At 35.2% G+C, this 26,319-nt stretch overlaps 1 protein-coding gene across 1 annotated transcript; it reads right to left on the minus strand.

The window, feature by feature from the left end:
* Positions 1 to 634: 634 nt before the first annotated feature.
* LOC131858874 (uncharacterized) lies at positions 635 to 26,319 on the minus strand. Its single transcript, XM_059212342.1, has 2 exons — positions 26,209 to 26,319; positions 635 to 1,321 (listed from the first exon to the last, which is right to left on the minus strand). Exons 1-2 carry the CDS (start codon positions 26,317 to 26,319, stop codon positions 635 to 637), a joined length of 798 nt encoding a protein of 265 aa, XP_059068325.1.

The following is a 26,319-nucleotide window of genomic DNA, read 5'->3' on the forward strand; positions in this document are numbered from 1 at the left end:
CTTGAATCTTCAAAATAAGGACAATAAAAGTTGCATTAAGTTCCTTAAGAAAAGATCTAGCTCAAAAAAATTCTTTAACAACATTAGTAACGTCTTTTTCAACAACATTAGTAACGTCTTTTTCAACAACATCCCAAAAGGTCTGAAAGAAGAACATAGGGAAACCATCTGGGCCAGGAGCCTTGTTACCATCAAAGGAACAAACAACATTCTTAATTTACTCATTAGAAGGGATAGAAGCCAAACTATGGTTCTGATCTTTAGACAATAGCTTAGGAATAGACTCAACCAAAATATTTTGGGCCTTCGGATCTAGCATAGGGTTAGCCTTCAGAAGCTCTTCAAAAAACTCAACACAAGCTTCATAGATTTCCTCTTCCCTCTCAATTTTAGTCCCATTTTTTATGATGTAATCAATTCTATTAGCCGCTCTATGATTGAGAGTGGTGACATGAAAAAATCTAGTGTTTCTATCTCCATCATTAAGCCATAAAGACCTAGATCTTTGTCTCCAAAAAATCTCCTCCCTAGCAATAATGTTATGATATTTAGACAAAATTTCACTCTCCTTAGCAAAATTGTCACCTGCATAACCTTCTCTTTGGATCTTATCCTGAATTATATTCAATTCCGACTAAAGAGCAGCTTTCAGCAAGAAAATATCATCAAAGGCCTCCTTGTTCCATTTTCTAACCTTATCCTTCACAATCCTAAGTTTTTTAGCAATGCGAAACAGAGCAGTACCATCAAATTGAACATTCCACCACTCCGTAACACAGTTAAGAAAACTCAGATGAGACACCCACATCTTTTCAAATCTAAAGGGGAACTTTCTTCTCCTACCACCTTTGGTTTCAGCCACAAAGCTAATAGGAAAATGGTCAAAACCAACTCTGATCATAACATTTAAAGAACAATAATATAGATGTAACCACTCCATCGAGATAAGGGCCTGATCCAATATAACTTGTATCAACTCATCCCCAACCCTGCGATTAGTCCAAGTGTAGGAAGCTCCAAAATAGTCTAGATCTATAAGACATTGATCATTGATGAAGTCTGCCAGGTCCTGTTTACTGTCCATCTGTATCTGAGACCCTCCAAAATTCTCAACCTCCTGGAGGGGAGTATTAAAATATTCAATAACAAGCCAAGGGATGTTAGGATGGTTACTCCGAAAGGAAGAAAGTTTAGCCCAAAATTTCCTTCTAGAGACCTTGTTGTTAGGCGCATAGATATTAGATAAGATCCATGAGAAACCATCTCTAGAATGCTTAAACAAAGTAACAACATGGTTTCCATCATGACAAAGAGGCACACCCTGAATAAAATGTGAATTTCATAAAGTAACAACACCTCCAAAAGCTCCATCAGAACTACTACCTAGGGAGTCACAAAACTTGAAAAACTTAAGTTTCTCAACTCTCTCCTTTGGCATTTTAGTTTCTTGAATAAGCGGAATATCTGGTTTATGGTCCCTAGCAAAATTATGAACAATATCCTATTTATGACAACTATTAAGACCTCTAATGTTCTAGGATAGTATCTTCATTTCTTCCCAGGAGAATTAAAAAGACTTTCATGAATCGTCCTATGTGACCCATCCATAATATTTTGCAAGAATTCTTGTTCTCTTTTCCATCTGTTAGATTTCCTGCTTGCACTCCGAGGAGGCCAACAATATGCTTTTACTCTATTGTGAGTAGAAACACCAGTCCCATACTTTTGTTGCGTTTTCTTCTTCTTCTCCACTTTGATATATCTCATGTCATCATCAAACTCAATCTCATCCAGGCTTATGTTTTCTTTGTCTTCTCTGCTATTCTCTTTCCTTGGAGATTACAGCGTATCCAAAATGACGACATTCTGATCCAGATTAGAGAGGATACCATTAGAGTTTTGGGTTGAAGATTCCGCGAGATTGGAATTCTTTAGTAGGCTTGGAACCATATCTTCAAAAGAAGAGCCCAACACCGATGAAGATTGATGGTCCTTAAAGGTGCAGATAGGGCTATTTTGTCCTTCCTCAACCTCATACATTATATTACTTGGTGAAACACATCTAGATCTGACATTATTCAAAAGCTCACCTTTCTCCAAGTCATCCCCCTTAAACTTCCTCTATTCTCAACCATATTAGTGCTTTGTTCTCCCAAACTATTTTCTCCTTCCTTCTGCAAAGGGGCATAACCTTGAGTATCAACCTCCTGGCCCTTCTCCTTAGCTTCATCGTTCTACACCTACTGTAAATTTTCTATATCATCAACTTTGTTCTCCTGGCCTTTCTCCTTAACCTCATCGTTCTACACAAGCCGATGGTTTTCTACCCCATCTTTGTCATTCTCTACAATCTCATTAGGTCCTTTAGGAATCTTATTCTCTTCGTGGTTTCCTTGACCCCCATCCACCCTAGGTTTAGGTTCCACATCCTAGGGCCTTTATTTCTCTCTTCATCTTTCTTAATATTTTGGAGACATTTATTTGCCCAATGTCTCGCCTTCTTGCACAAAAAGAAAACAAAGGTCGGAGATTCATATTCAGTGACTTGAAAAAGCGAACCCAGCTTTGAAACAAGTTCAACTGAGGAAGGAAGATCCTTAGATCGGCCGACCTCCACACATAATCTATCATAAACCATTATCTTCCTTGCAGTGGTCATAGGGTCAATCGAGAGAAGCTCACCAAAAACTCTGGCAATACCCTTAAAGATATCCTCATGCCAATACTCCAAAGGAAGCCCTGGGAGTCTCACCCATATAGGAACCATTTCAAAAAAAGCATTGGATATATCCATATCGGGAACCCATTTTTTAAGGGTAAGTGAAGATCTTCCCACAACCCATGCCCCCCTGCAAAGAATAGTTGGGACATATTCAACACAAGAGAATGCAAAGGAGAAAAAACCTACTGGAATAGCAGAGACCTCAACCTGTCCTTTCTGCTTCCATATTTTACTCACAAAAACCCTAACCAAGTCGATGTTAGGTCTCAGACTAGAAAAACTACCAACAAGGGAAATCTCCATCAAAGCAATTTTGTTGTCTATCACCTAGTCCAAGACCGCAAGAGCTATCTTTCTGTTGTCCTTATCAAAGATAACAGAAATAGGGGGAAGGAAGATTTACCAATTGGTTTGACTTCAAATAATGAGGCCCACCGATTACTCATGACTCCAGATAGGAAGGTATGATCTGTCACACCCGTGATCTTATGGTTTGTGTAGCATCCTAAAATTGCGATACTTGCAATTTCGACTGCATTTGGGTCTTCACGATGGCGACGCAACACTGAACCTGAATGGAGACCCCGAAACTTGTTCATGACATCAAAAACTGCATTTTTCAGCATCCTGGCCTGATCCTCCTTGCACCCTGCTGTCCCTGGAGGTGGGACCATGGCGCCCAGCGCCCTGGTCCCTGGCCCTATTTTGGGCCTGGTCTCTTATGGGGCTTCGGGTCTTTAAGTTTGCAAATTGGAAAATAAGGTTGCTATGTCGGCCCAAGGTCGGAAAAATCAGTCTTTCAACCCTAATTGGCAAGTATATAAACTACATTTCCTCTCCCATTTTGAGGAGGAAGGACAGATGTGTACAAGACGCGGAAACGATATTCAAACATTCAAGCATTCAAGCATTCAAGCATTCCTTTAAGCAATTGATCATTCTAAGTCTCCATTCAAGGCTAAGTGTTGCATTCAAGACAAGGATTCAACCATTGAAGAGGAGATCACTTACAACATACAACATACAACATACATTACACCTTCGCATGTAAGAATACAAACATTCTTACAACAAGGTATCAGTACTTGTTTACATTACAAACATTTACATTTAAAGCATTCCCATTTCTTGGTTAATTCCAAAACTGGGGTTTGACCTAAAGGCAAACCCCTAATCACTAACCCCCCAATCGTCCTCTCTTTTCTGTGTGTAGGTTGCAGGTACGCGGCTGTAATTGAAGATCTGGAATCCTTGTGCAGAGACGAACAGATCCCCCTTCGTTTCGCGAATTTTTCGGAGGACCGTGTGCACACCGGGCGCCATCGTCCCGTCAAATTTCACCCGAATTTGCAGAACAGCATCATCTCGACATTTTACTACTAATTCCAGGTCCGCAGCTTCATCCCGTATCCCTATCTCTGTTTATAAGCGAATCTTTCTTGCTTCTACATACATTCCTAGTTCAATCTTTCTATCTACAATCTTTACAAAAGAGGGTATCCTTGATGTCTCAACCCTTGAAACTCATTTAGAATCCAATCCTGCATTGTGTGGGATTGGATCTTGTGGGTTTCAACCCCTCTTTTGAATGTAAAGTCCCTCCTAAGTGAAAACCGTCAATCCTAGTGACCCCCTTTCTCCTTGGAGTGGGGGAGAACACCTAGGGTTCGATTTTCCACTTTACATTTTGGTGAACCTGACGTGAACATCCTAATTCTGATTATTCATGGTTAGACCTGAAAAATTTGCTTCCTTAGTTACATTTTCATGTTTGATCTTTTGCAAATTTTAGAGGTTAATTGCATAAAAAACCCTAAAATATTCTTTAGTAATTGAGCTTGTGAAATGTTTAATTATTAATGCTTGCTTCAGATCTACCCTTCTACTGCAAATTGTCAAATCATGTCTGTGCTTTAATTTTGAAAATTAAGTGGTTAAGTGTCAAAACCCTAATTTTTAAAACCCTCTTGATTCAGCCTTTGACTGATGATTTCACTAATTAAAACACCTCTAAATCAGCTGTAACTTTGGATTCCGCAACAAAATCATAATATCTCTCATCCCTGAAAATTTGGAAAAAAGTTGCGAGGACCGTGTGCACCCCGAGCGCCATCGTCCCCGACATTTTTTCTGAAATTTCAGGAGCTAGATCTTACTGTATTTTTCTGCTAAAATCCAAAATTTTGGCTGATTTCATCAATTCTAACATTTTCAAAATTAAAGTCAAAGTTGGTCTAGTGATTGCTTGGATTGAGGCTTCTAATCATTCAAAAAATTGTTGAAATTAAAATTCATATCAAAATTGTGCTTCTTACTATCCTAAATCTGAAAAGTGTGTTGGCATTCATTCGAAATTTCAGTGCTTTATTCAAATTTTTGTAATTTGTGACTTTTGAAATTAAATGTTTAATTGCAACAAACTTGATTTCCACTTTCAAAATTGAATTTTGCGTGAAATTGAGTCAATGTTTAAATTTCAAAACCTGTATTGCTTTTAGTATTCCCTCTAAAATCATAAAATTCAAAATTTTGCATTTTTCAACAATCTTGGTAGGGTTCAATTTTGAGATTGCAACTTTAATTTGGCCTATCTACAGATCGTAAAATCACTCAATTTTTTCAGGTTAGCTGTAAAATCATCATAACTTTCATCCCTGCAAATTTCGAAAAAAGTTGCGAGGACCGTGTGCACTCCGTTCGCCACGATCCCGGACATTTTTTCCGAAATTTCGGGAGATTGTCCTGATTGTATTTAATAGCTTAAATCTAGGAGATTGGCTGATTTTATTGAAATTTGCTACCTCTAAAAATCAAAATCTTCTCTCTCTCCTTAGTGCATGAGTTTTACAACAATAAGCCCTACTTACACTGTTCCCATTAGACGAAGCCTTAGAATTAAGTCTTTCCAAGGTTTAATTACTAAGGAGATGGAACCTAATTTGAATGGCCTTTTTAACGAGGACACGGGTAATTCCTCTAATCCTCCTAATGATGAAGAAGCTCTCCATGAGGTTTTTTAAGAACAACTTTCGAAATTGGATAACCAATTTGATGATTTTCGACAATGGATGTCTCAAGAATACCCCGATAGTCAAGCTCTTCCCTTAATTGAGGGTCTAAAACGTATGGTTCAAAGTGATAAGAATGGAATTGATATTTTGCGTGGTATTGCACACATTGTGGATTCAAATGTGATGCCTATGAAGAGTTGTGCCGAAACTTTGGGTTATACACAACCTCCTACTCAAGTTAATCATTCTATTCCTTTAACAACTTCTATTGCTAGTATACCTACTTTCACATCTAACATAATGACTACTTCAATACAAGACATTCCACCTATGATCACCAGTCATGGGGGCAATCCTTCTTCTTCAATTAACCCTCTTCCTTCATTCAATCCGACTTCTTCATTCATTCCTTCAATGAGTGTTCCTATTATATCTCCACAAATGAACCTGGCGCAAGGGGGCAATTCATTTAATCATTCCATTCCTCCTTGTAGTGTTCCTCCTTTTCAATCATCTCCTATGACTAACTATCATAGTGTCCCACCACCTTACTCTCTACCTTCTTTCAATAACATAACACCTCCATCTCAATCTAACACGTCTAATATGAATTCTTCGACTGAAGCAACCATTAACAATCTTGCACAAATTGTCTCTTCTTTACAGCAACAAATTGCCTCTATGAATCAATCTAAGTTTAGTGTGCCCACATTTGATGTTGCGAACCCACTTTCTCTTGACATTGTTCGAGCTATCCCCCCTAAACATGTTGAAATTCCGCATTTGGAGCTTTATAATGGTAAGGGTGATCCTCTAACACATGTTAAGACCTTTCAAACAATATGTACCGATTTTGCTTATGACCAAAGGTTGCTTGCAAAACTGTTTACTAGAACATTAAGAGACAAGGCCCTACAATGGTATTGCTCGTTGCCTTCCTATTCTATTACTTCTTTCCAACAACTTGCAAATGCTTTTATTCAACAATTTCAAAACAATATAAGTCCTAAAGTTACTTTGATTGATTTAATGCATTGTAAACAAGGTGTTAAAGAAAAAGTGACTGATTTCATTGGTAGATATAAGCATTTGTATGCTCAAATTTCTTTTCCAGTGCCTGACAATGATATTCAAAGAATCTTTATTTCTAATTTACAAAAAGATATTAGAGAAAAACTTCTATTTTCTGAGTTTACTTCTTTCCAACAGTTGTGTGCAACTCTTCACAATTATCAACTGACTGTGAGTCAAATGGAACAAGCAAATCCTATGGCTCCGAGTGATAAGGGTGATAGTAGTCAACAACCATTTGGGAAGTTTAAACCGAATAGAGAGTCCATTAAATTCAATGAAAACATGATCAACAATAATGTGAATGCAGCATCAAGTGTGCCTCCTATTTCTAAGTTTTTCAAGAAAGAAAGAAAGTTTACTTCTTTGAATGAATCATTGCATAGTATTATGAATAAGTTATTGGAACAAAATGTGCTTACTCTTCCTCCTATAAGGCAAATAGATCCTACAAAGATTAATTCACCCTATTTTGATAACAAATCTTTTTGTCAATTTCATCGTCAACCTGGGCATGATACTGAAAAATGTTTTGCTTTAAAGGGTAAAATTCAAGATTTGATTGATAATAATACTATCTCTGTTTCTGGTGTGAATGATAAAGGCAATACATCTGTAGCTCCTCCTAACCAAAATCTTAAGATTTTTACTGATCCGTTACCTTCTCATACCTCTAATGCGATCGATACTAATGATTCCTCTGTCTCGCCTGATGATCTTGTGTCTATGACTCCAAATGTGATTAAATTTGTAGAGCAGCAGAAAATCCCTAAAGAACCTTCCATCACCTTTGATTCCAGTGAAACCATCAGGGCACCTGATGGTCCTTTATATATAGTTGCAAAAGTCAAGAATACACCTTGTCATGGAGTGCTAATTGATCCTTCTTGCATGGTTAATATCATTACTGAAGAATTTCTTTTTACTTTGCAATTGAATCAAGTGATCTATGACGAAACAAATGTGGTTGTGAAATTATTTGATGCATTTTCTTCTCCTGCAATTGGTTATATTACATTACCTATTGAGGTCCATAACAAATCCCTTGATGTGAGCTTTGTTATTATTCCATCATCCGAACAATTTCGTGTGAAGATAGGCTATCCTTGGCTATCTTCCATGAAAGCTATTGCTTCTCCTATTCACAAGTGTTTGAAATTTCCCCATAATGGTGAAGTTCTTACTGTCAATCATAGTCTCTTTAAACCAGCTGAAAGAACTTCTAGCGTTCCTATTGATTATTTCTGGCCTAAACAATTCCAATCTCTTCCACCGTGAAGTGATCATCTTTTCAAATCTTATCAAAAGTGGAAAAAAGATATGATCATATCTCTAAGTGAACCAAGAACACCCAAACTTGATATTCCTATCGTTCTTGAGAAGGAAGTTCTTCCTTTGAAAGATAAAACTAATGTCTTTCCTCAAGAAGATTCCCAACCCATCCCTATGGATGTGACTATGTCTATGCCTAATAAACTTTCTAAAGGTGGACCTATACCTCCTTGTCGTGATGGACTTGGTCTCCTTCCTAAACCAAATATTCTTCCTTTATATGGAGCAGTTCCTCCTCCTTCTTCTTATAGAGAGAAGAGGCCTTCTCCTTCTCCTATTATCCAACCTAAGAGACCACAACCTAAACACCCAAGTGATAAGGATGAGAACATTCCTCCTCCTCAATCTTCTCAACTTCCTACTAAGACTAGACGAAATCGTTCTGCACTTGAACGCCGATGAAAGCGTCATCTTAGAGCTCAGGCAGCTGCTTCTCAAACTTTGCAATCCCCAAAAACACCTTCAGCTAGCATTATTCCATTTTCTCCTCAGCCGAAAATTGAGCCAAAATCTCCTAAACATAAGATGCATGATGGTCTTGATCCTGTGCGAGTTAAAGATCCTATTTTTATAAATCTTGATGATGATATAGATGAAAATGTTATTCATGATGAAAATGTTACTTCTCTTCATTCTGATAGTGAATATGAATATGTTGATGTTGATAACCATTTATCTAATGAATTTTCTAAAGCACTTATCCTAGCTCCTAGACAAGAACAACGTGGCTTGGAACATGAACATAGCCCTTGTTTGGATCTTGTGATAGCTCCATCTGCTGTGTTGGATGTTCCTCCTCTAGCGTGTTCCCTACCTTCCCGAAACATTGATCAGCAAGATCGGGGGGTAGATGACGTGCTAGACTAGTTTCATTAGCATAGAAGACTCTTTTCTCCTCCCTATTGTTACTTCTTCTATTTGTTATTCTCATTCTTCTATTTGTTGTCCTTAGTGTTGTCTACTTGAGGACGATGCAAAGCATTGAGATCTCTTTTGGTCTCTCTCATGTTGACTCAAAAGACACATGTGTTCCCTTCTTCTAGGTGACCTTCCTTGATTGGGGAATGAAGAACAATTATGCATACATACATATGATATACACGAATTATCATACAGAATACTGACCCCGAGGAAAGCGAAGTCACCTCGTGCTTTGTGTTTTGTGTCTATTATCCTTGGGTTTATCTCACACTTGGGGGCTAAATCCTTGTGATAATGTGCTCCTTTCCTTCTCATTTCCTATATGTATCACTACCTTAAAGCAATCACCCCCGATGAGGCGTGTGCGATCGCTTTAACGTAGGGGGGCATACACCCCGTTAATATCTCTTCAAGATACTTGAAATTTTCTTGACAAATTTAGCTTTGCCTTGAAAATTTTTGATATCTTTCTGGCATGACTCATAGTGAGGGAACCTTACTACTGACAGTCATGGTTCTCCCTCGTGATCTTCCCTTTTACTTTGTCAATCGAAGTTGTAAGATCCTTAGTCCACTGGGGGCTTGGTATATCTTGCCTTCTTGACGTGGTGAAAGTTTTTCAATGTTGTTTCCTTGTACTTTACCAGAAGTATGGGCGTACGCTTATACTCCCGCTAAAGTGGGGGCTAAATCTAGTGTCCTAAAATTGCGACACTTGCAATTTCAACTGCATTTGGGTCTTCACGATGGCGACGCAACACTGAACCTGAATGGAGACCCCGAAACTTGTTCATGACATCAAAAACTGCATTTTTCAGCATCCTGGCCTAATCCTCCTTGCACCCTGTTGTCCCTGGAGGTGGGACCATGGCGCCCAGCGCCCTGGTCCCTGGCCCTATTTTGGGCCCGGTCTCTTATGGGGCTTCGGGTCTTTAAGTTTGCAAATTGGAAAATAAGGTTGCTATGTCGGCCCAAGGTCGGAAAAATCAGTCTTTCAACCCTAATTGGCAAGTATATAAACTACATTTCCTCTCCCATTTTGAGGAGGAAGGACAGATGTGTACAAGACGCGGAAACGATATTCAAACATTCAAGCATTCAAGCATTCAAGCATTCCTTTAAGCAATTGATCATTCTAAGTCTCCATTCAAGGCTAAGTGTTGCATTCAAGACAAGGATTCAACCATTGAAGAGGAGATCACTTACAACATACAACATACATTACACCTTCGCATGTAAGAATACAAACATTCTTACAACAAGGTATTAGTACTTGTTTACATTACAAACATTTACATTTACAGCGTTCTCATTTCTTGGTTAATTCCAAAACCGGGGTTTGACCTAAAGGCAAACCCCTAATCCCTAACCCCCCAATCGTCCTCTCTTTTTTGTGTGTAGGTTGCAGGTACGCGGTTGTAATTGAAGATCTGGAATCCTTGTGCAGAGACGAACATATCCCCCTTCATTTCGCGTATTTTTCGGAGGACCGTGTGCACGTCGGGCGCCATCGTCCCGTCAACTTTCGCCCGAATTTGCAGAACAGCATCATCTCGACATTTTACTGCTAATTCCAGGTCCGCAGCTTCATCCCATATCCCTATCTCTGTTTATAAGCGAATCTTTCTTGCTTCTACATACATTCCTAGTTCAATATTTCTATCTACAATCTTTACAAAAGAGGGTATCCTTGATGTCTCAACCCTTGAAACTCATTTAGAATCCAATCCTGCATTGTGTGGGATTGGATCTTGTGGGTTTCAACCCCTCTTTTGAATGTAAAGTCCCTCCTAAGTGAAAACCGTCAATCCTAGTGACCCCCTTTCTCCTTGGAGTGGGGGAGAACACCTAGGGTTCAATTTTCCGCTTTACAGTTTGATTGAGGATCCCTTGACTCCCCATTTTCGCAGGGAGAGATTTCAAAACCCACCTTAGGGGTCCCGTCGCCCGGGTCCACCTAAACCCCGTATTCGGGTCCCCACCATCTTTCGAGTGAGTCTCTCCCTGCTTTTTTGCATTGTCAGCTAGTTTGGGGGCTCCACCTTTTGACTAACCCTAGAAAACACCAGTTACAGATCCTGCTGAAACCCACCTGCCACCATTATGAAACCCTCCGCCTGCTGCTAGATTCTGTAGTATCAACAACTATTGTTAGTGTACTATAAATTTTAGATTTTTTTATTTGTAGTTGATAATTAATTTATTGTTCATATTATGTTAGATTATGATGTTTTATAAATTTTAGACAAATGAGTTATAATTTTTAGACAAATGAAAATATAAATAACAGTTTATACAATTTTTTAAATGTATATTAATTATTAAAATTGAATTTAATTATATAATTTTTTTAATCAAATTTTATAACCTACATTTTTTAAGTAGTGATTTATATTAATCTATCTCTTATCAACATCAATAGTTTATTAAAAGTGAGTGTCAATGTTTACATCTAAAAAATGGGAGAGATCTTAGACAACATTTGGAAGGATTTACATACTCCAAATATGCATATCAACTTATAGATTATTTTTGTTTTTTTAAGCTCTCCCAAAAATTAAGAATATCTATTAGTTTGAGAATAAAATCTTTAAAAATGGGTTTTCCTGAAGCTTTCTATTTTTTAAAACTTTTTTCTAGCTATTTTGGATGTTCCATAAGAGTTTTTAAGTCTTAAATTCACAAATATAAAAAAAAAATATATCCATAAAGATGTATTATTTTAACAAAAAAAATGGTTCCATACATGCATAAATAAAAAAGTATTTTAGTAATATATTGCAAATCTAAACATTTTATTATTACTAATTGCAAATTAACTATAAATACAAATTTGAGAGAATTTTTTATTTACTTATGTATTATTTTTAGTTTCAATTATGTGCTATAATAAATTAAAAAAAGACACATAATAGTAATTTTTTCTATAAAATACTACAAATTATTCATTTTTCATAATTTATTTAGTATAGTGATAAAATGTAGTGACTATTAAAAAAACTAATTTGATGGTGTAATAAAAAGAAGATGATTTTCCCTTTGTTTGTCATTAAATTTATCATAATATTTATTTATAAAGAAAATCATAAATCTATTTGGAAATTTGTATCTTAACTCATTGTATTAGTATTAACAAGTACCATTATGTTTTATCTTTTATGAACAATTAATAATATACTTAATAAAAAGTATCATAAAGTAAATGTTGAATAATAAAAAGTATCATAAAGAAAACGTTGAATACAAGTCGCATAAAATAAGCATTGAATACTTGTTGTTGCTTGCTAAGAATTCTTCTTTACAAGTGTCACAATTCAAAAAATATACAAAATTTTGTATTATCGTCCTCAACCATATGTACACTTAGTTATCCTTTCTCTTCGCCTCTAAAATCTTTTTGGGTTTTTCAATTCAAGAACAATCCCCATGAACTTTTATGTATGTGTAAAACATAGCACAATCTCTATAAAGGAGGATATTTTTCTTGCACAACTTACTATAGATGATTACTAAAACAAGGCAAATTGGTGGTTATATGTAGTGCATTAATTCAAATAATATGTAGAGAAATAATCAATAGCATCTTGCATCTTGCACCAGCCATTGTGATGAATTCAAACACAATTAAGCAAAAACAAAGAGACTACCGCATATATAAGGTTGTGTTTTTTACTATGTAAACAAAGAATCCAAAAAAATACAACATAAAGAAACTGTACTTTATATGAATTTCGATATTTCAATGTGTATTATATCTATATAGTGAAGGTATAATTTGCAATTCTACTCCTCAAATTAATTTGCATTCATTTATGGTTAGTTTTTTACACTTCAAAATTTGTTCATCTATATATATATAAGCGAAAGTGGCAAGCCACTAATATATATTATATTAATATTAATACCTGGTTCAAGAGCTCCTAGAGGAAAGAACTACTGAAGAAAACCTCCACTCCTTACTCAATTACATATTACAGATATGTCACAAGACTATCAGATCTCTCCCCATGCCAAATATGCAAAGTTTAAAAATAATTTAGACTACCAATAGTCCAATAAAGGACAATATCCAGAAAGATTATGGCCCAAGAGTAGTAAAATTTGCTTATGCTTAGTACTTGGTTTTCAAAATAGATCTCCACTAGCCAAAAACACCACTAGGAGACCATAGGTACATAGAACTCCTTCTAGCGGCATAAGAAGATATCAATATTCACATACGTACAAAGAAGATATCTAAACTTTAAACACTGCATATAATAAGGCTGATACAAAATTAATATGCCCAAAGTGACATAGGACTGCTAAAAAAGAATCCCAAAAAATTAACCCACTTGTAGAAAGCTCACTTCACTCCTCCATCGACTAGGCAAACAAATTATTGTCCATTCTCAACCTTGCCAAATCATTTGATACACCTTCAATGACAGACAAGTGAGAAACAATAGGCATCAAACCTTGTATAAAGTCGGTCAAAGCTTCCCTATAATGATCTTCGTTTGTAGGGGATAAACCCTGAGACTCCAGCTGGATAACTTCATCATATACATTCATAGTCTATTGAAACACAATTATTGAATTGAGAGAAACATGGTCGTGCCCAAATTAAGCTGTGCCCATCCGATGGGTTCATTTTGTCTTTTTGAAGTGATCAGGCACTTTTTTTAGAATTTCTATTTTCTTGGTTTGTAAAAGGTTCAGGTACCTTTCAAATACCTGCTTTTACTTAATCAAAACATGGTCATGCCCAAATGTTGCTATTATGGCATGAATTTTTGTATAGATTTTGCTTTTAATTTCTAAAGATAGAACTCTGCCTACATTCCTGGTAGCATGCTAAAATGGGCAAACATTCTAGACATCAAGGGAGCGATTGATACTATCAAAATTCTAGACAAATTCATCTTCATTCTACAAGTAATGCCTTGGAAAAAATCCTCCAACCAAACCGTTGCCATTCCAAAGGTAATACAACCTAACTGCAGCAAGAAGGTTATCCCCCACCACAAATTCCTCTCTAACAGTTTTGGAAGCTACATTTTGAAACTTATTCCAACATTGTAAAACATCAAGCACATTCAAAAGAAAAATCGAGACTAGCTGGGAAGGAAAAATCAACCTCTTTTCTTGGGGATATAAAAGATCATCACCTAAAATGCAAAGAACAGAGCGCTTAAAATGCTAGCATTGTAGTTTGAATGCTTGACCAAGCTGAACAACTAAAATGTGGTCCTCGAAAGGTCTCTCCCATTTTTAATTTTCAACTGCACCTTATAATTTCTCAAGGAGTATTCCATTGTGTAGTAAGGGTCTGAAGAAAAGAACGATGAGGAGCATAAGTCTTACAAAATGCGAGGAAGAAAGATCCGTCACACGCTCTGTAAATGAAGCCTTCAAATAATGTCTCAGGGCATCATGAACGATGTTGAAGAATGATGATAAAACCAACTCCATTGAATAAATGCAAATCATGTTAAGGACATTTCACATACTTCGAAATCTCCACAAAATATCTCATACAAACTAAAATCATTGCTTCTGAGATTAGTCACAATCACCCCACATGAATAATGTACTTATGATTACCGATGCACAAAGGGCAATAATGAATAAGTCATCCACCACTAACACATGGTACCACATAAAAAGCACATGTCTAAATCGAAAGCAGTCTAATAACTGATAGCCCCTAAGTTGATTATCAACCAACTTGATAAACTTAAGCCACCCCTCTATAATTTTAGCCAAAAGAAAATACATGACTAAGACAATGCAAAGCCAAAAAACCCCATACCAATCTACAGACCATAGAAAACAATGGAGGGCAACCATATCACCAGACCAATTCATAAGTTATGACTTATGCAAGAGGAGGAAAGTCTTCAATTTTATGATGGAGAACAATAGAATCTACTTCAACTTGGTCACACCCCAAATTTGCTAAAACATCTACAACTTTATTGCCCTCCCTGAAAATATGAGATATAACACATTCTTCAAATGAGTTTCTCAATGCCCAAGCTTGATGAAGAATGTAGGATATCTTCTAGTTATAAGATTGCCTTTTTATGCTAGCATTGATAATAACAGTTGAATCTCCTATGTGAATTTTCAAAAATCTTAACTTTTTTGCCATTGTCACACCACTTAACAAGGCCTGAGCCTCAGCCATGTTATTTGCACCATAAGGAATAGCAGATGTTTTGAATGCCAAAGGATTACCTAAATGATCTCGAATGCACACTCCAATCCCTGAGGATCTCGGGTTACCTCTAGAGGAACCGTCAAAATTAACTTTCACAAAACCTTGATTTGGAGGTTGCCAACAAATCTTTGACCTATCAGTTGGTGGTTTGCCACACCCAAAATAATATGTGAAAGAAGGGACACATAATCTTTTCCATTCCTTGATAATGAGACTATCCCCAAGTAGTAAAAAGATAGTTACTAGTTCTGCACTTCACAAATGCATTCACCTGCTCTGAAATATATTTCTCCAAACCATCCAATATCACTTGCAAAGGAGAAGCAATCTGCCTAAAGATTCTCCTATTTCATTCCCACCAAATTGACCATATGACAATAGCTAGAATACACCTCCAAATGCATGCAAAAACAGAATTGGAAAAAAGAATGGGCTAGGATTGAAACAATTCCCATAATGTGTTAGGCAATAGCATTGGCAAATTAAGATTGTTCATAACAAAACACCAGCATTTTTGGGCTAAAGAAAATCTTAAGAACAAACAATCAATTGATTCAACAACCTCATCACATAACACACAATGAAAGGGTTGAGCAATATGCAGTTTAACCAATTTATCACTAGTTAAAATCCTCTTTCTTAAAGCTAGCCAATAAAAACAACCAATTTTGGGGAGAACATCACTATCCCAACAAAAAGAGAATGCTTTATGCTTAAAATGTTGATTTTCCACACCTCTAACAACAAAATAGCCAGCTTTAATCGAGTAGTTGTCATCTTTTGCAGGTGCCCCAACTAGCTTATCTTGCTTATTTGAAATATGTACAACTCTATCCAATAATATCTTTTGAAGACAAGCTTTTTGTTCATCATCAATGGGCAGCTCCAAACTATCCTTCCAAAATGCTTTCCCCGAGAAAAGATCTACTCCACATACATAGTCTATCAAATAAGAACCCCAATAATTCTTGACAATCTGATTAACCTAAAGCAGAGAAGCTATTTGGACCAAAGGTGGCAAGCCATTCTAGTAATCCTCCCAAAACATCACACTTTCACTGTTGTGAACCTCCCGAGGGACATATCTTGTTATAACTTCTCAAGTTGATACCAAAAAGTTCCAAACAGTTGAGCCCTTTGGCGGATCTAGGATGGAGATAATACGAAGAGGATTCGAAGAGTCCAGATATTTCTCTTGCATAGTCTTACAGCATTTCTTATTTGGATTAGTAAACATTTTCCATACAAGCTTCCCCCCAAAAGCTATGTTCCTCTTGGAAAGATCTTGCAATCTTACTCCCCCACCTCCTTTATCAAGAGACATCTCCTTTAGAGATATTAAAGGCACCTTTTTTTCCTCTATTTTGTTGTCCCTCCAAAGAAAGTCTCTAATCAATTTTTCAATCTAGTGGATGACTCCACTAGGAGATTTAATTGCTGACATATAATAATTGGGAATAACTGCTAACACTGACTTGATAAGCAAAATTATGCTTGATAAAGACAACCAACGAACTTTCCATGCTGATACTATGTTCTTAATTCTTTTAATATTATATATTAATCACTAATAAAATCAATTTTTACTCTCTATGATTTTTGGTACCATCCAATATATTAATCAAACTATATTTTACTATCGGCGTAACCATTGCACCTTCTTTTGGTGCAAGTACTAGTTTAAACTAGGGAAAGAGTACCAGTTGTGGATCACGCTCCAATAGTAGATCGCTTTTTGTCAACCTAACCCCCTATAAAAAAGTAAAAAATAAATTTAAAAAATTAGTCATTACATAATTTTAATTAAACCAAAAAATATTCTCTTATACACCAATACATGTTCACTAGATAATGTGTAGTTAACCAAAAAAAATTGAAAAAAAAAAGCCACTATTCGTACATTTATTTTTCCCATACAAGGCAAGTTGCACAAAATAAGTCATTTTTTCATTTATAAAAAAGATTTATGTTTACAATTACCACTCAAAACAATGGCTCAAAAGTAAAAATACATTGAATTTACATTTACATGTGCATAGCTATTGGTGCATAGTATGACATAATGTAAAACAACTATCAACTTTTTAAGGCTATAAATTGCACTTTCTCCCAGAGTTCCTTTCACCTCATCATGTATTTTCTCCATCTACTTTTGGTACCTGCATTTGCAATAATTGATGTAAGGCTCCCAAATAAAAAAAAAACAAGCATAAAATAAAATATAAAATTAAATTCATTGAAGCCATCAAAGAAATCAGACATAAAACAAAATATAAAATTGAATTCATTGAAGCCATCATAGAAATGAGACAAAAATATATATAATATAAAACTCAATTGATTGAAGCCATCATAGAAATCATACATAAATTGCAGATTCAAGTATGAAATGACCGATTATTTCTCACGTATATTCAAATTTTAAAATCAACTACCACAAATTAATGCATTCATTTTTCACATTCGAATGATTTAATAAGAGGGATTTTCCAAGGTCATTTTCATTACGAATTCTTCTCTATTTTCACTGAATATCCTCTGCAATATTCAGACCTCAAAAAGGCACCCTCTGCACTTTCTCAATTATTCAGATTGGTATCTAGATGTTAGTTCATTTTTTCATAAATTGATATACTATTTTCAATCAATTTACTTTTATTATTCTTAGGGTCCAAATATATTAACATCATTAATTTTTTAATCACATGTGAGTTGCATTTGTATCATCTGCATCTTGTTAGATGTTAAGCAGCAACAATATCAATTTTTAAATCACATGACAAATAAATCTTTAACTGTTGCATCTCCTACTTTTATTATGTCCCTAGTTTATAATAATAAAATTTAATGGGTATAAGGTTGTTGTCCACACACACACATGTGTGTGTGTGTGTGTGCAATACATAACAATATATCACAAACATATATGCATTTCATTTTACTATCAAATGATGATCTATATGGCATGAAGGGTTTCATTCAAATGATATTTTTCATTTTATACATAATGCATATAAATACATGCATACATACATACATAAAAAATATTACATATACATGCATACATACATACATACATGCATGCATACATACATACACACATAATTCATATACATATTGTTACAAGTGCGGTTATCGTTCCACCAAAAGATCGACCTGTTAATGCCCAATACAACCACTAGACTTATAGAATCCATAGGAAGCAGTTAATCCATGTCACAAACCCGAGCGTTGCACTGCACAACACAAGGAGACCAAGGGCACACACCTTGCAACAATCCCCCCTAGTGCAAGCGAGGAGGTTTGAACCTATGACCAAGCTCTAATACCACTTGTTACAAGTGTGGTTGTCGTTGCACCAAAAGATTGACCTGTTAATGCATGATACAACCACTAGGCTTATAAAATCCATAGGAGGTGGTTAAGCCATGTCCCAAACCCAAGCACTGCATTGCACAACACAAGGAGATCGGGGGCACACACCTTGCAACAATCCCCCCCAGTGCAAGCGAGGAGGTTTCGACCTGTGACCAAGCTGTGATACCAATTGTTGGCAAGTGTCATTGTCATTGCACCAAAAGATCGACCTATTAATGCTCAATACAACCACTAGACTTATAGAATCCACAGGAGGTAGTTAAGCCATGCCACAAACCCTTGTGTTGCGCTGCACAACACAAGGAGACCAAGGGCACACACCTTGCAACACATACATAAAAACATAATGAAAACATACATAATTTGATCTTCAATGTTGGATTTCTGCTCCTTTGTACATGCAGTTTGCTTAGTTTTTTCATCATTTTTGTCTATGGCGTTGAGGGTTTCATTTCAATTATCTCTATCACTTTATAATATGAAAATCAGTACACATATTTTATCAAATTCACATCAATGATATTATTTCATGTAGGGTTTAAATATGTAGAGTTACCGTCACAATATTTTGATAGTTTCATTTCAATGATCTCTCTCACTTTATAATGTAAAAATCATTACGCATAATGTGAAAAATATATATATTATTGTCTGCTTTTATTTAAAACCCCTGTTTATTAATCATGAAATGTAATGAGAATATTGTTATTTTCTCAATTTCTGACTTAGAATGTACACCTATTATTGTCTCCATCTATAATGTGAAATTAATTAGACCTATTTTGTCAAATTCACATCAATGATATGATTTCAAGTAGGGATTAAATCTATAGAGTTACTCTCACAACACATTTTAAATAGATGAGTGCCAATATGGGGGTAGTACCTCCCTTCATTGATTAAAATAAAAAAAACATTACATCAATTGCCATGGTCCAGGGATAAGGAAATTTGTGCACCAAAATCCTAGATACATTGTATATCCTCTTCAAAAAAGAGGTTGTGATTAGATATATTAAACACATTAATTGGGCCAAAATACTCTTTCATCGCACAATGTTTGAAAATGGACCAAGCTTTCTACAACTTCTCTTCCTTACCCTCCCTAATCAAATCAAATATTTGTCTGAGATATCTAGAAATCTCGCCCATTTGTATATCATCCAAATCTTTCAAAATAGAAGGCTAGTTATCTTTAATAGCGAGCTTCCTCCCAACCTTTCTTGCCACATCCAGGGAATGCCTGGGCTAGTGGAGTGAAAAACTATCTATACACCTCTCCATCATGCACATGTTTACCAGAGGCATAACACCTTTTTAACACCATCAAAATTTCTTCCCTAACCTTATTATCCTCACAATTGAAGAGCCTTTTGCATTGATCTTTAGTGCTTTCATCCCACTTACATTTTGCACCAAATATAGTTGTCACTCTTGCCCTTTGAATTTATAGTTTTTTTAAATGAATTCCCCTTTCATTAACTATTGATACCTACAAAAACAATCGATTGTCACAACGCCAAACAAAAAATTACGTGTCTATCTTTCATTTCTATTGTGGATTATTTTTAGGCCTCAATGACACACGACATATGTATGCATATGTCTACCTTCCAGTGTTGTTGTCTAAAATATATATGTATACATATGCATACATTTACTAATTTAAGTAAAGAAGGCAACAAACATATATGCCCCAAATTTGCCAAAAAAAGAAGTTTTTAGAGCTCAGTTAATATTCAAAATGCGTACCAACCAAGCTATGTACATGGCTAATGGTGGACATAAAAGGATCCAGGTCACATAATTAAATGCCCACACGCTCCTAACATTGTTGTGAAAAATGTGAGTGGGCCTATATGGATAAACACTTATAATTTATTTAATTTTGTAATTGGCTAATTTTAGAATTCTTATTGTTGTTTTCATACATATATCACTATATGTTACATTGTAGTCCTAAGCCTTAACAAATTACAAAAAAAATATGACACATTGTATATTACATTGTATGGGTGCAGGTTAAGTGAAATTATGGCATGAGGTAAAAAGAGAAATAGATCAAGAGGAAGGCAAATAGTTAGATTCACTTGTGGGATGCATTTCACTAAGGAAGTGAGCTAAGAGCCTATTGCTAAAACTATTATTCAACCTATTCATGAATCATGTAATGTGTAGTTTCCCTCACATGTGCCCCTTAAAAATTGGCCAATAGATGACATGAAAAGAGCAATTACCAGTGTAGAAGACAACAACATGTTAGTCAAAGGTGCATCAATCAAGTATGGTATCCCCAATACCACTTTGAGGTTATGAGTGATGGGAATTACAAGCACAAAGAGGAGGGGACTACATACCATCTTATCAATAGAGGATGAGGCTAAAGTTTCCTAGTGGTGAAAATACATGGTTGAATTTGGTCATGGAGTGTAGGTTAGCCAACTTCAATCCACCATTGCCCAAATAACTAGAAATAGGGTCAACCCATTCACAAATAGGATGCCAGGGAGATCATGGTGGGTAGGTTTTTGATAAGGCACCCTAATTTGAAAATTAGAACAACCGAAGGAGTGGATACCAATAGAGAAATCATGCTATGACCTTCAATCGTGGCATTATTCTATGACAAACCGGAGAATATTTACAACTTGTGCCACTATGGTTCAAGCAAAATTTGGAACTATGATGAGACTAGGATGCAAGATAGTAGGAACTATGGCATGTGAGTGATTGCTAAATTGGGATAAAGATGTGTACCACACCTCATTTCAAAATGTAGAGAGTGGATCATAGTTTTGGCTTGTGTTAGTGCAACTGGGACAAGTATTCCTAGGTTTTACTTGTTCAAATATCAGAGGCACATGTAGAACTACATTGTAAATTATGAGTTAGTGGTATGCATGACAATCCAAGAACATGCATGGATGACAAGGAGCTATTTCTTAACTGGTTAGAGCATTTTGCAGCTTCGATCCTTGGTGGGGTTTCACCCACTAGTAGGGTACTTCTTATCTTTGACGGTCATGGCATCCACGTGGCCTTCAAGACAATTGAAGAGGCAAGGCATTTAAGAATTGACTTGCTAACATCACCTACTCATACTAGCCACATGCTACAACCACTCGATGTGAGTATTTTATCACCTTGCATGAATGACTTCAAACAACAAAGGACCATATGGATAGCAAACAACCCGCACGTTAAAATCGGACAGGAAGATTTAGCAACTCTTGCAAGCAAAGCATTCAACCAAGCTTTGGCATCATGAAATATTGTAAGTGGCATCTGTGGGACTAAAATTTCGCCATTAAATTGGTCTTCTCTCAAAAGAGATATGAGGCCAAACAAGACCTTTAAAGTTCAAGAGGATGTTCAAACTACTAGAATAGAGGTTGATGTAGTTACAATGGAGGATCAACCAAAACACATTACAACAGTGGCCTTCTTGTAGTTGTTTGGTTACAATGAGGATGATATTGATGTATTTGTTCAAAATTACAATGCTTCCAATGAGTGTACACAAACTACACTTGAAGGTGTCTATTTACCACCACAAACCAGCCAACTAGACATCCTTTTTGTGCAAGAAGCCTGTAATGAGGGAATGAATACTACATCAAATGGTCTCAACTTTCCAACACAAGATAGCCAACCAAAATGTCTTGAGGAAGCAACCATAAATATTAGATTGCAAACAAATTTCATGACTGACGAAGTCTCCCTTTCCATGCCAACCCCACCACAAATGGATACTATTGAGGTAATCCAATACTTCACAAATGGAGCAGATTGGGACCAACAAACCGGTGGTGATTGTGAAGATGAAAATGAGAACAACATTAGTGATCAAGAAGCCAACTTTATGCCATGCACCCAAGAGGATGAGCAACAATTGACAAGATCAACTACCCAATTCTTGAGACTTCTAGTGCAGTGGGTGAATCGAACATCACATGGAGGTTAGATATAAGTGATTTTCCTTTGTAGGCAATCCCAAATATTGACATCCGATGATGACATTAAAATTATCAACGAGCAAGAGGCGCAAAGGAAGAGAAATGAAGAATTGCAAGAGCGTAAAAAGTAGCAAATGAGGCAGAGGAAGGCAAAACATGAAGCGGATCGAATTGAAAGGGAAGCAATCACCTAGGAAGAGAAACAAGTAAGAAAAGTGCAAGAAGACAGGGAGAGGTTGATTATAAATGAGGAGAAGGCAAGGAGATAATAGCAAGCCAAGGTTGATTGAGAATGAAGGGCAGTTGAAAAGAAAGAAAAACAAGCAGAGAGAAATAGACATATGTGTACAACACATGATCCTCTACCCCCAACACTCAGTTCTGATTGATATGATCAACCTCTTGTCCCTGACCTTTGCAACTATTAGTAATATGCAAGTTGGGACTAGCTCTACCTACTCAAACCACTTGAAACTAAATTTAGAGGCAAATCGGGCACTGCATGCTCGTATAGCAAGTTGCATTCAAGCCTGTCCTAACCAATAAATTGCACCTACAATTGGACCAGAGAGTGCTACCCATGGATATGTGACACCTCCTCCTTTTCCTACCCATATGGATAATTGATTAAGTCTGATGAATTTTGCATTTTGATTGATGTTGCAGCATATTTTGGGCATTTGTCGTGCAAAGCAGATCAGATATTGCTAATACATACATGTTGATTTTGTGCAATCTATTAATGCAGATAGAGTTAGGATATAACTCTGATATGATTTTAAAATGTCATAATGTCGATGTTGTACTATTTCAGACCTCACATTTGTAAAGTCAAATGTTGATTTTGTGCTAACTATCATGATTATAAAATGTCATGATGTTAATGTTGCTATATATTGAACTTATATATCATGATTATATATTGAACCTATTATAGTCATGTGTGTTTATTGTTTTCTCGGTTTATTGTCTATGTTTTAGTCATATATGTTTATTGTTCTCTCAATTTATTGTCTAAGTTTCAGTCATATATGTTTATTCTTTTCTCGGTTTATTTTCTATATTTAAGTCATATATGTTTGTGTACATATGCATACGCATGCATACATGTATGCAAACCATACATATGTGTGTGTGTACATATGCATACATATATGAATACAAATGCATACAATTATACATTTTAATAAAGAAGATGTATACATTTAAGTAAAGAAGAGAATAAACATATATATATATATATATATATATATATATATATATATATATATATATATATATATATATATATATATATATATATATATATATATATATATATATATATATATATATATGCATACATTTATACTACTGAGTAAAGAAGAGAACAAACATACGTACATTTTAGTAAAGAGGAGAACATTTATACATTTGAGTAAATAAAAAAACAAACATAAATACATTTTAGTAAAGAAGATAAAAAACAACTACATGAATGCATATGCATACATATGTATGCGTATGATATGCATAAATATGAATACATATGCATACAATTATACATTTGAGTAAAAAAAGATATACATTTCAGCAAAGAAGAGAGCAAACATAGCATATGTATATGCATACATTTATACATTTGATTAAAGAAGAGAGAAAACATAAATACATTTTAGTAAAGAAGAGAAAATTTATACATTTAAGTAAATAAAAGAACAAACATAAATATATTTATACATTTATTTATGTATTTTACTCATAAATACATAAATACAAAACACACTGTCTATTGGGTCATTGCCAAAGTAAAGTCATAAAGGCTTTACTTGTTGTAAAGGCTTGTTGTCTTCCCTATATTTTGGATAAGTCCTTAATGACTACCAAAACACATAGATGCATACATGTATCATATAAACATATTAGAAGAACAAATTTATGAGCAAAATAAAATCACATAATACAAAAATATTAAATCCTATAGAGCAAAATTTCCCATAAAAATTAAGTGTGTTAATGAACACAATTATATGGAAGGCTTGATCATCTACTTGGTTCAGCTCTCAATGCTCTCGCATGCCTGCAAAAAAATTATAATAATCAGGGGTAGTAAGGTTCTCACATTAAATAATCCTTACAATATTGCATGAAATTAGATCCTTACATAAATTCATACATATCCATGCTGAGAAATTCATATCCATATGCATATGCATATACATACATACATATAGTTCACTTAAAACAATATATGGACTACAAATAGTATATTGATTTATGGAAACATGAAGATATCCTTATATCAGAGTTGCATTCCTAAGCTTTGAATATTATAAAGGATATTCAGTAAAAATAGAGGAATTTGTAATGAAAATGACCATGGAAATTCACCCTTATTGAATCATTCAGATGTGGTAAATGAATGCATTAATTTGTGGAAGTTGATTTTTAAATTTCAATATGCGTGGGACAATTCATATTTGCATCTACGATTTATGTCTGATTTCTATGATGGCTTCAATGAATTCAGTTTTATATTTTATTTTATGTTTGTTTTGGAAGGTTTATGAATGCAATGTAACATACAATGTATCATGACTATATGTATGCATACACATAGACATATAGGTATATGCATGTATGTATGTATGTATGTATGTATGTATGTATGTATGTATGCATGTGTGTATATATGTACGTACTCATGTATGTATAGTTGGAATAAATAATTCATATATTAATTATTCACTTAATTATATTAATTCACTCAATAATCAATGCCTTAGTTAGTAATTAATTATTGTCATTTATTAGTTAGTTAATTAATTAATTATGAATAATTAAATAATATTTATCTCCATGCATAGTGCAAACTAGGAAAACCAAACTATGTTTAGATTTTTGAGAGTTTCATGTATTTAATTAGTTAATTATGCTTTTTGTGCATACTTGACTGATTCATGCATTCTATTTCCACTCTCAGTCTATCTTGTAGATTTATAAGGATGTAATATCCTTCATTGTAACTCAAACAATAAGCAATAAGCAATTTCAAAGCAATACATTCAATTATTGTTAATTGTCTTCAATTCTCCTTGCTATTCAATTTTCTCTTATTGTGTGATAGGTATTCTTGCATAAAATAATTGGGCTTGTGGGATTCACATTTCACAAATTCTAATATGGTATCAGAGCTCCAAATCTGAAGATTCTTATTCAATTTTTTGGAGATTATTTTCATTTACATAGAAAATTGTTCACCTTGGGTTAATTTGGAGCTCACCATCAGTTCCAGGAGGCTCATGAAAGTCAAGATCGCCTTTTGTTTTGCTGAAATTGGATACACAATGTCCATTTTACAAGGGTTTGAAATTTGAGGGTTTTTCTTTGTTCTAGAGGGTACCTAAAAATTTGGAGCTTTTTGGGCCCAAAAGGGACCTCACGAGTGGCTTCAGGCAGTTGATTTGACGAATTTTGATATATAATTTGATATAATTTGGGTGCAGGGATCTGAAAGGCAATTTTTTTAAATTTTTGGTCGTATAGACCGTACCATATGAAATTTTCCAAAATTTTGTCCAAAAAAAATTATTTTTTGCGGTGTTTTTTTACACTGCAAGGCTAGTCGTTTACTAGCTGCCAACGATAGTGGTCTTGTTGACCGCCAGTGGCGGCAGCCCCACTGACCGCTAATGGTTGCCCAGTTCGCCAACAGTTAACAAACTGCCGCTCTGGTAGCCTCAT

The sequence above is a fragment of the Cryptomeria japonica genome, chromosome 10 (genome assembly GCF_030272615.1).
Source record: "Cryptomeria japonica chromosome 10, Sugi_1.0, whole genome shotgun sequence".
In the NCBI taxonomy this organism is placed as follows: Eukaryota; Viridiplantae; Streptophyta; class Pinopsida; order Cupressales; family Cupressaceae; genus Cryptomeria; species Cryptomeria japonica.